This window comes from Benincasa hispida, chromosome 2 (assembly GCF_009727055.1).
Source record: "Benincasa hispida cultivar B227 chromosome 2, ASM972705v1, whole genome shotgun sequence".
Classification (NCBI taxonomy): Eukaryota; Viridiplantae; Streptophyta; class Magnoliopsida; order Cucurbitales; family Cucurbitaceae; genus Benincasa; species Benincasa hispida.
The window spans coordinates 1,202,598-1,216,049 of NC_052350.1; the positions used below are offsets into that span (position 1 = coordinate 1,202,598).

The 13,452-nt window shown below is 33.4% G+C and overlaps 2 protein-coding genes across 2 annotated transcripts; both read right to left on the reverse strand.

The window, feature by feature from the left end:
* Window positions 1–1,212: 1,212 nt before the first annotated feature.
* Window positions 1,213–5,925, reverse strand: LOC120071372 (hexosyltransferase GAUT11). The gene is made up of 2 exons (XM_039023617.1): window positions 5,201–5,925; window positions 1,213–3,045 (listed from the first exon to the last, which is right to left on the reverse strand). The coding sequence occupies exons 1-2, from the start codon at window positions 5,351–5,353 to the stop codon at window positions 1,591–1,593; spliced, it is 1,608 nt and encodes a 535-aa protein (XP_038879545.1). The 5' UTR covers window positions 5,354–5,925; the 3' UTR covers window positions 1,213–1,590.
* Window positions 5,926–10,416: 4,491 nt separating this feature from the next.
* LOC120071709 lies at window positions 10,417–13,082 on the reverse strand. Its single transcript, XM_039024089.1, has 3 exons — window positions 12,488–13,082; window positions 12,315–12,400; window positions 10,417–10,987 (listed from the first exon to the last, which is right to left on the reverse strand). Exons 1-3 carry the CDS (start codon window positions 12,798–12,800, stop codon window positions 10,697–10,699), a joined length of 690 nt encoding a protein of 229 aa, XP_038880017.1. The 5' UTR covers window positions 12,801–13,082; the 3' UTR covers window positions 10,417–10,696.
* Window positions 13,083–13,452: the final 370 nt, after the last annotated feature.

Consider the following 13,452-nt stretch of genomic DNA (forward strand, 5'->3'; position numbering starts at 1 on the left):
ATTTCAATTTGTTATCTACGTTTAAGCCTCAATTTTTCACTAAATACTCATTTTTTAACGGCATTTTTCAATCGTTGCCGTTAAACTCTGTGAAATTTTTAAATTTAAAGTAAAAGTTAATTATAATTCATTAATGAATTGTTTATTGAGTACTACAAAAACTTGTTTAATGAGACAACCAAAAAAATGTTAAAGAGATTTGTGTCTAATCTTCATACGGTTTATATGAGTGTAGATCGGATTGCTTCATATTTCTAAATTCTAATTTGCTAACCTCAAGGCCACCATCTGTCGGTGGAACAAAGGAGCTGTATAAAATACTTCAACTTCACAATTATTAGAATAACGATTTCAAATGAGTTAAAGCACTTTTGAGAATGTCAAAAAGAAAAGTGTTCTTGAAAAGATCAAGGTTGCTCATACTGGAAGTAATGCTACAAATCACAGAATCCTTTTTTCCTACAATACATTTTACAACCATAATATCAATTTAAGTTTAAATATTATTATCTTGTCCGTACTTCTATTTATCCAATTTTAATTTTTTTACTTTTAGAAAATCTTAAATTGAGTATGTTTTCAAAATTTATAGTAATAATGCTAGTAAATAAGAAAGTAAAAAAGAAAAAGGAAAAAACATCTATAATAAACTAACGGTGGAGATTAACCTTCAATTTATGTTCAAATGAAATTCCGAGTACTTAAAATTCCCTATGTTATAGCACCTCCTAAAAGGGGCAGTGGAACATGCTCCCCACAAAAGAGACAATCTCGAAGAATTTTTTTTATCGTTATTGAACAAACAAATAAATAAAGACCCAAAGAAGAAAATATTTATAGCTTTCATGTTACTCTCCTAAGCTTGATGTAATAAAACAAGATAAGATCCCAATTGGAACATCAAAGCCATCATTTTGAAGGGTGCACTGGTAGATCTATTTGTCATACAACATGGATTTTAGAGGATAAGTTCATTCAAGGATGGTGGTTTGTTCTTTTGTTTGTATTCAACCTAATTTCGAAAAAGCCAAAGCGAACATAACTCAACTAACATACGAGAGTGTTATTAACGACGATGTTTGTGGTTCGAAGCCCTCTACCGTTATTGTACTAAAAAAAACCACATAATTTCAGAAAAAAGGTTAAAAGCCTAACCCCAGATGGTATTTGATTCAATGGGAACGATTGAGCTGAAGCATATAAGCATATGTATGAACAATAAATCGATTTCAATTACATAACTAAAATGTTCGAACAAATTATTAAAGAAATTGACAAGTAAATAATAACAATCTATAGCTTGCAGACAATGAGGGGAGTAAAAATAAGAAAAAAAGAAAATCTACAGCTTGCTGATGGGAGCAAAAATGGATTCCCAGGGCCATTTTCCTCATTACATTTTAACTTCTCTAATGTATAAAAATCATCTCTTTTTTTTTCTCTTCTCAAGAAACTAGGGTGGAGTAAACAAAACCTCCTAACAAAGTCAAAATTGTCTACTTTTTGAATCTACAATGAAAGCATTGGTGAAATGTGTTGGAAGCGCCAAAGAGATTGCTCGAGTGACTTGCAATCAATTAGTAGTACAGTTTAACTTGTAATGCAATCTTGAAAATAAGGATGGCTTTGGTTTATGTAACGTTGCCAAAGAGGCTTGTACCTGGTTATGCCCAGCTTTAACCATGGCTTCATGTTTCCATTGAAGTGAATTACAGCTGCACTCTCGATCAAACGGTTGTCGATGTTCAGGTCATAACCCAATCCTAAGACGTGCCATCTTCGGTCAAGTGGTTCCGTTAGCCCATAGAAGGTTAATAAACCAGGAGGAAGAGTGCCTGGCTTCCAAAGCAGACCATCAGCATTTTGTTCCTGCCAGTAATGATACCGAGCAGTAACGTTTGCTTTCCTCCATGCAATTAGATCAAAAACATTCATTCCGAAGGCCCATCCGCATGCCTGTGGATCAAACTTTGAGCTTATGATTGAGTTAGAGAAGTTCAGGAACTTGTAGTAACGATGAAATGCTTCGAGACAGGTTTCGACTGCTCCATTCACGTTTCCATGCATATCAAGAGAAAATAGTGGTGTGAGGTCTTTCTGGACTACGACATCATCGTCAAGAAACACTACCTTCTCTAGCTGTGGATAGATCTCTGGAATGTAAAACCGAAGATGGTTCAATAGCAACAGGTACTTCGGGTTTCGCAGTTTTGGATCAACTGCCAAATCTTGAAGCCCTCCAAAATAATATGCTCGTGTATTTGGATCGAGCATTTGTTTCAGAACGGGAGCATAAGAGGCATTTAGCCAAGAAAAGTCCTCAATCTTTTGGACTTCTATTGTGGACCCTTTAAAATCATTGCTAAGGAACCAAATCTGCATAGCTCCATAGTTAATCCCATTCGTGACAATGTGGAAGACCAACTGTTTTGGATGATCAGCATTAGAAACAGTGGAATTGATGACAGCAGATGTCGCCAAAAGATTATCTGAAAATATGCAAAAATGATACAGATTATTATCCACGACTCGCTGGGAGTTTTTCTTCTCATCTGCCATTTCTTGAAAGGAAGGATATTTCATCCAATCAGCTATGAGTTTCACATTTAGGCAGTGAAGACTCTTTGGAAGAGCTTCAGCTGCAAGTTGCCCAAACACTGTGCTTTGTACTGTCGCAGCGTTAGCCCGCTCTTCAAGGGCTTGAATATGAGACTTCATTGTCATTATTGTAGTTGAAATATCATAATGAGCATCTTGTGCCTTGAATATTAAAGAGGATAGGCTTTTGATTATGGGCTCTGCTTCCTCCAGAGTGATGGGTTCTCCTCTCATCACAGCTTTTGAAAGCAATAACTGGGAACTTCTGATTTTAGAGCTCAACTCCCAAGCAAGGTGAAGATTGCTATGCTCCTTGGCGATAACTACATAAGCTTTGGCAAGTGTGATTTGCTCTGCCAATTGCCGGGAAAATGATGTAGCACTCGATATTTCTTCAGTGAAATTTAATCTGTCATGAGCAACTTGTTCAATTCTTGAATTTCTCTCCTGGAGAAAGAGGGGTCATGTCAAAAATCAACTAATCAACATTCAGGCCATCATATGCAAAGAAAAAAAGAAGAGAAGGAAAAACTTTAAAGAGGGCTCAGGCACTCGCAGCCACTACATTCTTAGAAAAATCCCCATCAGCCATCAATGGGAAAACGATGCTGCCAGTCAATTGTTTGTGGTGAATTGGCTTCCAGTGAAGAGGAGTGACAATTGATATACACAATTCATTCATATCTAAGATTACTAGATTAGTCCAAGTCAGCGAGAGCATGTTTGGAAGTGATTTTAAAAAGTTTAGAATCACTTTTGTCATGTTCAAAGTCAATGAAACATTTCTTTAATCATTCAAAATCTATTTAATGTTTGGATTTACACTTTTAAACATGATTTTTCTACCATCAAAATTATTTTGAATGATTTGTCATGTTTCAAAGTAATTTTAACCATTTCAAAATCACTCCCGAACATGTCCTAAAAATCATTGTTTGGACATGAGGAGATACAACCAGAGCACTCGATCAATATACACACTTTTATGTGTCCGAATCCTAATCCTTTTAGAAAATTACATGTTTCCCTCTCCACTGGGTCATGGCTGATGTCCATACCTGTGCTTCTAAGGTGAAATTGGGTGTGTCAAGGTGTTGTGCATCAGAGATACAAAAGTTTTTTAAGGGTGTCACAGATAAATATTGAACCTGGTAATCACAGCATTTGCTAATACATAAATATATATATTACTCTTATTACTATGAGTTCCTTTTCCCTTGCTCATCTTCAGGCGCAACTTTGAGATTACTAGTGATTGTTGTCTCAACCAATTTGAACTATATATTCTATAAAATGATAAGCAACTATTTACCACAGTCAATAATTCACTGCAACAACTTAAACCCTTCATGTTTTATCCCTTTTTTGTATTCTATATAACATCTGATCAGCAGCCATTGCAATGCAAATTAATTTTAAAACCATAAAAGAACACCACTTGAAAATTTAACATCATCAAATAACAGGCAGAAAATGGAATAGATTAATTGTTTCAGAAGAAACTGTAATTAAGAGTCAAACCAGAAACATCATATGATATTTCACATTGCCCTGTAAGGGCAATCTGAACTTTTATTTTAATTTTCTTTCAAGCAATGATATTCAAACAACAGTAATTACTGATTATCACCAAACATTCCAAAACCATGAAACTGAAGACCTCCCATTACCCTTTTCTAAACACATTATTCTAAAACCATGAAAACTTATTCTTCGAATTACTCCAACGAGATATTGACAACTTAACAACAGAAATCCCATGCATCCCCGAGATCTAGTTTGCTCAACTTTAATCTATCTCTTGTCTATCCACACCAAGTCTACTTCAAACAAATAGAGTTTCACCTCTTACTCATTCTTTATTAATTATTACTCTTCTTTTAAAACAGAGCATTTAAAGCCATGACCACGTTGTTTAACTTTAATTTATTTCTTGTCCATCCACTTTAAGCTGCCATTGCCAACCACTTCCATCTCATTGACTAAAGAGTCGAAGCAGACAATTACCTCATTAATTCTCACATCAGTTCATAGTAACATCCATATCAAGGTATAAGCAAATGTAAATAACAAAATTGTCTCCTAATTATGTCCTAGCAACTCTAAAGTTGTGGTCCTTTGTGAAAGTAGGACCACCTGTAAAATACTCATAAGTGCAGTAACCAGTAGACAATCGATACAAACCAAACTTCTCAACATATTAATCAAGCTATATCAAACACTCTTTGCCAGGAAGACTGCTTTACAAATTTGATATCCATAAATGTTTAAAAGACAGAACAGAGATGGCCAGAGTATTATGATAGCCATTGATACAAACTCAATTCTCATTCCTAATTGTACAAGAAAACTTAATTGAAACATCCAGGGAATGACAATGAAGGCATGCATAAAGAACAACGTGATTAAGATGTAAAGGAACTGATTAAGATCATATTGAGCTCAGAAACCTCAAGTCAAAACAACAACAATTGAATTCATTGATGTAACAGCAGCAGAGTGAACAATGATTTAGCCAAACACGAGTATGAAGATATCGATCCAATCGAAATCAAGAAGCTGAAAACGCAGAGAAGAGTAAGTGCACAGAAGGAAGCATTACCAGGACGGGCTGTTCGATACGATCTTCGCTCTGATTATGATGAACTACAAACAAAACGAGTCCTACAATTGTGAAACCCCCCAAAAGCGCCCAGATCCAATGCGAAAACCTCCGTCGAACCGGGCGGCGAAAGTCAGCCGGCCGCCGCCTCATCTTTCACCGATTACTTCCCTCAATTCAACACGAAATCAACAATCCAAACCGACCCATCTCCCAGATTCAATCAAAAAACAGAATAACTTCCAGCATATCGATTTTTTTGCTCACTAAAAACCACTGTAGCCCTCAATCTCGATCAAGTCAATACACCCTCTTCAGTCCTGAGAAATACCCACCTTTTAATTCAATCTAAAAACCCAAGAGAAGGCAAAGAATCAGTACCCAGAATCAGAATCAGTCCTACAAAGCTAAGACTAATAAGAGTAAAGGCTGATCTGTGTGAGCTAGCAGTAATCAAATTCAGAATTTCACAAAACGGTTGCTCCAAAAGATGAAAAAGGGGTGTGAATGGGGGGCATAGGCTAAGGAAAAGCACAGCTCATGGGAGCATGTGCTGCGGTTTTGTAGTTGCCTGATGAGCCAGCGAGGCTACCTTCAATGCTAATTACCATCCAAAATGCAATTTTTTGTAACCCCATCGTTGCCACACTGCCAAATTACATCAAAATTTACGATTGCTCAGCTTCCTAACTACAAAGGTCCTTTTTTCTTTTTTCTTTTTTCTTTTTCTCTTGGGTTAGGTTTGATCTTCCTTCTCTATAGATTTTTGTAATAAAATTGAAATTTTTATATATTTGTTTGTTGGGTTATTTGTTCGTTATAAAATAAGGTTTATATATATATATATATAGATTATTTTCATTTAGTTTCTTCCTTTAGACTTATATATCATAATTAAAAGTTATCTAAAAAAACATAATTAAAAGTATCATATATTTGTATAAAACAATTATATCAATTTAAGCATGGTACTAAATGGTGAAGAAAATACAAAATTGAAAGATGGAGTTAGGTTAATGGTTGACATGTGTACTTGACATTGCAAAGATTTTTAATTGTTGTTTTTAAAAGATGTAGACAAAAAAAAAATAATTTACTAAAAACAATGATATCTTTATAAATGTAAGGTTGGTTGTATAAATAATAATCAGGCTCAAACTAATAATATTCATAGCACAACCTAAAAAAATATTGTAAATATGATACAAAAATCAGCCCAACTATTTAGAAAACTAAAAAGTCTACAATGGACATCTCAAAAAATTCATCTTAGATTTAACTAATGTCAAACGGTCATCTCTTTCTCTTGTCAAATCATTTTTCACTTCAAAAAACCATCATCAATTTCTCCTCCATTTCCTTAAATTATGAAAAAAATCTAAACCAACAAGAAAAGTCTTGGATAATGCCAAAAAATTTTGAAAAAAGACCATAAGAAAGTTTCTTGAAAAGAAATATGACAATCTCTAGGGATGAAGACTATTTATGTTCCAACTTTTAATTTAAAATATTCCAAGTGAATCAAATTATGTTGGAATTTCCTTTTCAACTTTAGTTATACATTACATTTTGTAGAACTTTTGTATAGTTTTAAGTATGTAAATTTATGTAAATTTAAAGTTGCATAACAATGAAATTTTTGTTTTTATATATAGAATTTTATCCATGATAGTCACTGACGTACATTTATTTTTATACAGATTCTATCAATAATAGTCATCAATAGATTTCTATTTTTATATAAAATTCTACCGGTGGTTATCATCGATAAAAATAATATGATATGATTATCAATGACTAAGATGAAAACAAATGATTGAAGAAAAGGAATAGGTGCCCAAACATAAAGTTAAAATAAGGGCAGTTTTGGGAAAATAAAAGTATTATTATCAAAATTGGTCAAAGATGGTTATATCTGCAAATATTTACTAAATGTGCTACATTTGCAAATCTCAAATCTAATGGTGCTACCATTACAAAATTTCTAAAAATAATTATAATTATAACAAAGTAGTTTCTTTTTATTGATTAATTTTAACATTGACGTGGCATTTGAATAAGATAAAATAAAATAAAACAATATTTGAAAAAAAATAAATGCTACAATTTTTCATATTATCTCAATTTACTGCTATCTTGGTGAAAATTTTTCATCCAAATTTGGCTTTGGAATCTCGGTAGGGAGAAATTTCATCTCTCCAATTTCGACGAAATTTCGAGAATTTTTGAAAAAAATTCAATTTTTTTTTTAAGAATCAGTTACGTTAGTCCACCTCAATTTTTTTTAGTTTTATAGTCTTAGTTACCCGCAATTATATAGTTTTACTCCAATGTCATTTTTTAGGAACAATAAATCTTTGTCAATATGCTACTTTTTTTTATTTTCAACTTTTCTCAATTTTCAGCTTCATTTTCAATTCAAAACGTTCATTCCTAAAGAAATTGAATTTGAAAAAACCACAAAAAAAAAAAAAAAAAAAAATCTATATTTATTTTTAACCCCATTCAAATTTTTTTCAATTAAATTTTCACATCATTTCGTCTTAAAATTGAATTGATGAGAGTTTTGTTTCTTTTACCATACAAAATGTTTATTTTCACATCATTTTACCTCAAAATATTTCTAAACTTATATTATTTTATAATTATTTTTCCATTTCTTTTTTAAATTTCTACTATTGCATTGACATTTACAGAGATATTTAGAAATATAAATCTAAATTGTTGACTTACTTTATAGAAATGATGATTAAAAATGACCAATTATAGTCTATTTAAGTCACAATCAAAAGTTTCATTAACTAATTATAACAATTTCTATCAATTATTATTGATTTTCATAAAGTTTCACGAAATTTTTATTGACATCAATATTTTGAACCTTGCTTACCACACAAGTAGAATTTAAAATTTATATGGGGTTCATGAAATAAATGAATATATCATTTAATGACATGTCAAATTATAAACGAGAGTAGTAAATATTATACTGTAAACTTTTCCCTGGCAAGATGAACTTGCACTAATGACACATTTCTTGAATCTAGCCAGTGGCTTCGTAAGCCCATAGACTCATTCATCAACCGTCATAAGAGCAAAAAAGATTGAGAAAGACGAGAGAGAAGTTATTTTATTAATTCCAAATGCCACATCAACACTAAAATTAAAAAAACAATAAACAAAAAATAAAATTACTTCTAGCAACCAGACAAATAACACTAGAAAGCTAGAAATCTTTTAAACTCGAGGACAAATTTACCATAAGTCTATGCTAGACTCAGGGAGCTCGAATCCTTCTTAGTATTTTTATATTAGTACAAAACAAGTAATTTTAGTGATCAAAATAATTATCTAGCACAATGGTCGGATCTTAACCCATTACAAATGGACCACATTCAAATCCTTTTACATGCACCTACTTTTAATTATTTTCTTTTTTTATATTCCACTAATATATTTACCATGACAATACATTTAAATATGCAATAAATTAAAATATACTGAAAACTCAAACCAAAAAGGTAAATTTTCCAATAATTTATAGGGTGTGTGAAAATTTCCTAAGATTCAAATAACAATGGGAGGATTTGAGTCCATATACAAATTCAAATAGTTTATGTAAGTTGTAGGGTTATATTTTATATACATACTTTGGTTTTGAATATTCTAAAAAAATTAATGGCAACCCAATTTATTAATATTTCAAGACATCCAAAAACGAAATGGGAAATTTTATGATTAAAAAAATAATAATAAAAAGGAAAAGCCAAAAGGAATGTCAGAAGGAAGATTTTTGTTACGCCCAAATTAAGGAAAAGAGAGAATTCAAAGATCTAAGACAACTTTAATCAGCCATCGAGTAAAAGAGAAAAAATATGTTGGTGCTGTGAAAAACAAACCATGCCCTGCGCCGACACAACATTTAACCTTAGCTTTCTGTTTGGTTTTTACCATGAATCAACTAAGCAATCACAACCTCCTACACCCAAAACCCAACTACTTCCCTCAGCCTAACCTGGGATACCTTTCAATCCCCAACTTCAGAAAGGATAACAAAAAACTGTAGCCAAACAACCCACAAGTAAATATGTACCAACAGTCTTTTCCTACTAAGCCTTTAACCTACAATCTCAACTTGGCAAGGTGAGTTTAATTCAACGGTACTTGACATGACCTTCCTCCCTCCTCCATCTCCACAGTTGTACTAAAGAAAATGACAGTTGCAAATACGGCAATCAGGTCTAAAGTATTAGCAGATATAGCACAATGCAAAAGAATTTACAGATATAGCAAAATTTAGATCCAGATCGAGAAATTTATCAATGGTAAACTATATCGCTGAGAGGAGTCTATCGGCGATAGAGTCTATTACTAGTAGGTTTGGTTATATTTGCTATTCTTTAAAAATGTTGCTATAGAGCTTAATTATTAGCGCTAAAGGTACTATTCCTTTGAAATTACCAAAAAAAAAAAAAAAAAAAAGAGAGAGAGAGAACTGCAATCTCAACTTCAGAAAGGATAGGGAAGACTAGCCGAACAACACACAAGCAAAAATGTATAAAGAGTCTTTTCCTACTAAACTTTGAGGTGGGGATTTCTCAATTTTCAGAGCCTTAACTATACAGACCAGAAGTGTAAAATGTGAAGGGTACAAACTGAGATTAACTTGGCCCTGTTTCTATCTGTACCTGTCGGAATCCAACTGGGTTTTTCTCTTACCATTGAGTCACTGAAAATTCTGTGGCTAAAATGTGTTCGTTCTGATTTACAGACAAAGCAAAGCTGCTGTCATACCATAGTTTGGTCATTACAATCTCAAAAACTAGATTTGCTTGGGCGGGCTCCACCTTTCGGTGCATCCTCAAACTAAACATGACGAGAAAGACAAAAAGAAAGTCTAACTTTTTGTTTGATAGAATATGTCTTCACTAGTTAAGCTATACTCAGGATGACAGAAGACTTGTATTCTTCAATAAGAAAACAAGCAGTGGAGGATATGGAGTTAATAAGAACCTCTTGTTCTGGAGTCATTCTAGTGTAAAATTTTGTAAGTAATATTATATCTTCTTTGGGAATTCAAGACTAGAACTGTCTTCATTAAATTTAGCTTCATATCCCATCGAGGAAGATTCTTTTAAAGTATCCTTTTCAATTAGTTTTCACTTTTTAATTCAATATTTTACCAAAAAGACTGAATTTTAATACTCTCTCCTATAAGACAGAGACAACAAAGGCTCCCTCCCGAATCTATGATAATCTTCTAGCTTGAATCAAATAACAAGGAAGTCGAAAAAGAAGATCAATTTACAAATTTCTACGTAATTTTCTTTTCCTGGGTTTTCTACTTTTGAGTAATACTGCCACTCCATCGTCATAGAAGAAGCAAAAAGTGAGGCCAGATAAGACTTACAATATCAGAAGCCTCAACGTTTCGATCTTGTTTCTCTCTACAAAAACAACAATGGCAGCTGAAAGAAGAAACTCTAACATACAGATTCATGCCAAAAGCCAGAAATTCTTGTGAATTTTTGTAGTGATCAAATATCCTCCTAGTTTCTTGCTTTTCCTCCTCACCGCAATTGTCAGGCATGAAGAGTTTTGGATGCAATACTCCACAATCCCATCATGATTCCTTCTCTTGTTTGTACTGAACTTCTTTATCAGTGACCAGAACGGGGATTGCTTTCTTTGCCCAAGAACCAACAGAGAAACTCGCTGTTTCTTTGCTTCTTCTACAATCACACGACCCACCTCCTTCCCCTGTAGAAATTCCATCTCTACTTGAACCTGAAATTAAACAATAATGCATTCCGCTTAATTTTCATTGTAACGTATCTCAGTTGGGTTCTTTTTGAGTGTCATGTTTCTTTAGTTAACTCATTCTGCTTATTATCCACATTCAACTGATTTATCTATATATATAAGAAATAGAGAAATGCATTAAACCAAGAAAGAAAGGAATAGCCTAAGGGCGGGGGTTGAGGAAACCCCCCACTAAAGCAAAATCAAACAAGAAGAGCCCTCCAATTGTTTAAAATCATAAGGAGGCTATAATTACAAAAGAACTGATATCCAAGCCAAAAATTCAAATTTGCACCCAATCACAAATAGAACAAAGAGTGTTGATAAGATGACATGGTAGAAACCATCAGCCCACATAAGCTATGTTAGGGATGCAAACTGTGAAAAAACATGTAACGACCCGAGTTCAGAAGGGGTACATAAATGAACCGATATCACATCCGAATGAGAGGGATCCTGAGGACATGAAAGTATGGTTAAGAAAGGCTTAAAAAGTTTGAAAGTTACTACCTATACCAACAAGGTGCACCTTCCTTTTTGGTGGCTCAATCATAGGAACTCCAAAGTTAAGCGTGCTTAGCTTGGAGCAATCCTGTGTTGGGTGACCTCCTAGAAATTTTTCTAGGATGCATGTGAGTAAGGACAAAGCATCCTAATAAAAACCTGTGCTGATTTGTGGAACAACTTTCACTTTTTAAAAAAAAAACATTCAAGGCAAGGGAGGAAAAAAGCATTTAAGGCAAGGGAGGATAACATAACCAGGTCACAGGGGAATATCGGGGTCATCAGGGTGTTACACAAACAGACTTCCATATGTTTTAGAACTTTGAAATGGAGAATATCTTTAGTATATAAATAAGGAAAGCTTCTCCTATTGGTATGACATGATCATATTGTAGAATTTAAAAGCAAAACTAACGGATTAAGTTAGAGGGACAATATCTTACTATTACATTGAGTAATACAGAAATACCAAGAGCCCATTGTCTTAGTTAGCAACATACACTAAATTATGATTATGTATTTTTCATTGTTAACCTGAACTCACTCTTCCCTTCATCTCTAGATTCATGTGGAAAAGAAAATGGAAGACATGACAACATGTTCTTACACTAAAAATTTGATTCTATATTACTCATTATTAACCCGTCAATCAGTCTCCTCTTCATCTCTAGATTCATGCGGAAAAGAAAACGGAAGACATGACAACATATTCTTACACTAAATTTTGATTGTGCCTTATTCATAACAATCAATCTTCCATTCTAGACTCATATGGAAAAGAAAAATGGAAGACAACACAGAAACTTACTCCTGGCCTTCTCATTTGACACATATTCTTCAAAGACAGAAGAAGCTGATAAGCCTTCATGTCAAGCTTTTCATCAAACACAACGCCTGCAAAACATCAAACACCCCTTCAGAAAAACAGAAATCCCATTTAGAAGAAATAGCTAATCAACAAAAATTAGACCTAGTTTTAACCTTGTTTTGAAGATTTGGAAACGTGAAGAAGAATAATAGAATCCTGATTCTGAACAGCATGAGACAGAGCCCATTCAAGAGCTCCTTTACCCTCAAAACTAGAATCAACCACAATCATTATTCTATTACCAGTCAGAGCCACAGATTTCGTGCAATACCCATCCGCCCCATACCCTAAAAGTTCCTCCCTCTGAAAATTTTGAATCGAATCGGCGGTTGGTCTGGTTCGAATCTGCCGGAAACAGACCTGAAAACAAGCGGAGGAGGATTGAGAAACTCTCACCCTCTGCAATCGGGTGTGTTTCCTCGCCATTTTCCGGTGATGGGTTTGAAGAAAATCAGGTATTTATAAGCGTAAGTCGTAAGGGGAATGAGATCAAATTCTAGATACGCCATGATTGCAATTTTGAATTGAAAATTGTTGGGTTGGTTCATCTGGCAGTCCAAATTCATCAAAGGCGATGTTTATTGCTTGAATTTTTCCTTGTGTTTCTGAGAATGGTTGGGTTGGGCACCGCTTTGAACGTGCTTGACATGAAATTGAATTTAATATATATTAGTCTTCTTCTTCTTCTATCCATTTTCCATTTGCCACCAGTGCCATGCACAGCCTTCCAAAGTTTCATAATTTTTAAATAAAATGCCTTCCCTCAATATATCAAACCATCACAATATTTAATTTAGAAAAATAAGGGGAAAAAAAAACCATTCTATTCTTATGAGTTTTTTTTAACTAATAACCATTTTACAAACGCCTTTATGATTAATAAATTAACCCCACGTAAGTGTATAAAATCTAACATTCTATCCATGTCAAAGTGCAAAATAGATAAGAAACAACCAAAAAAAAATAAGAATTGCAATACAGATGATCAGTAATACACTTTAACTTAAATAGAAAACTAAATTTTCTATATGGAAGAGAGGTTATTAACCATAAAGGCAATTGTGAAAGATTCATCTGT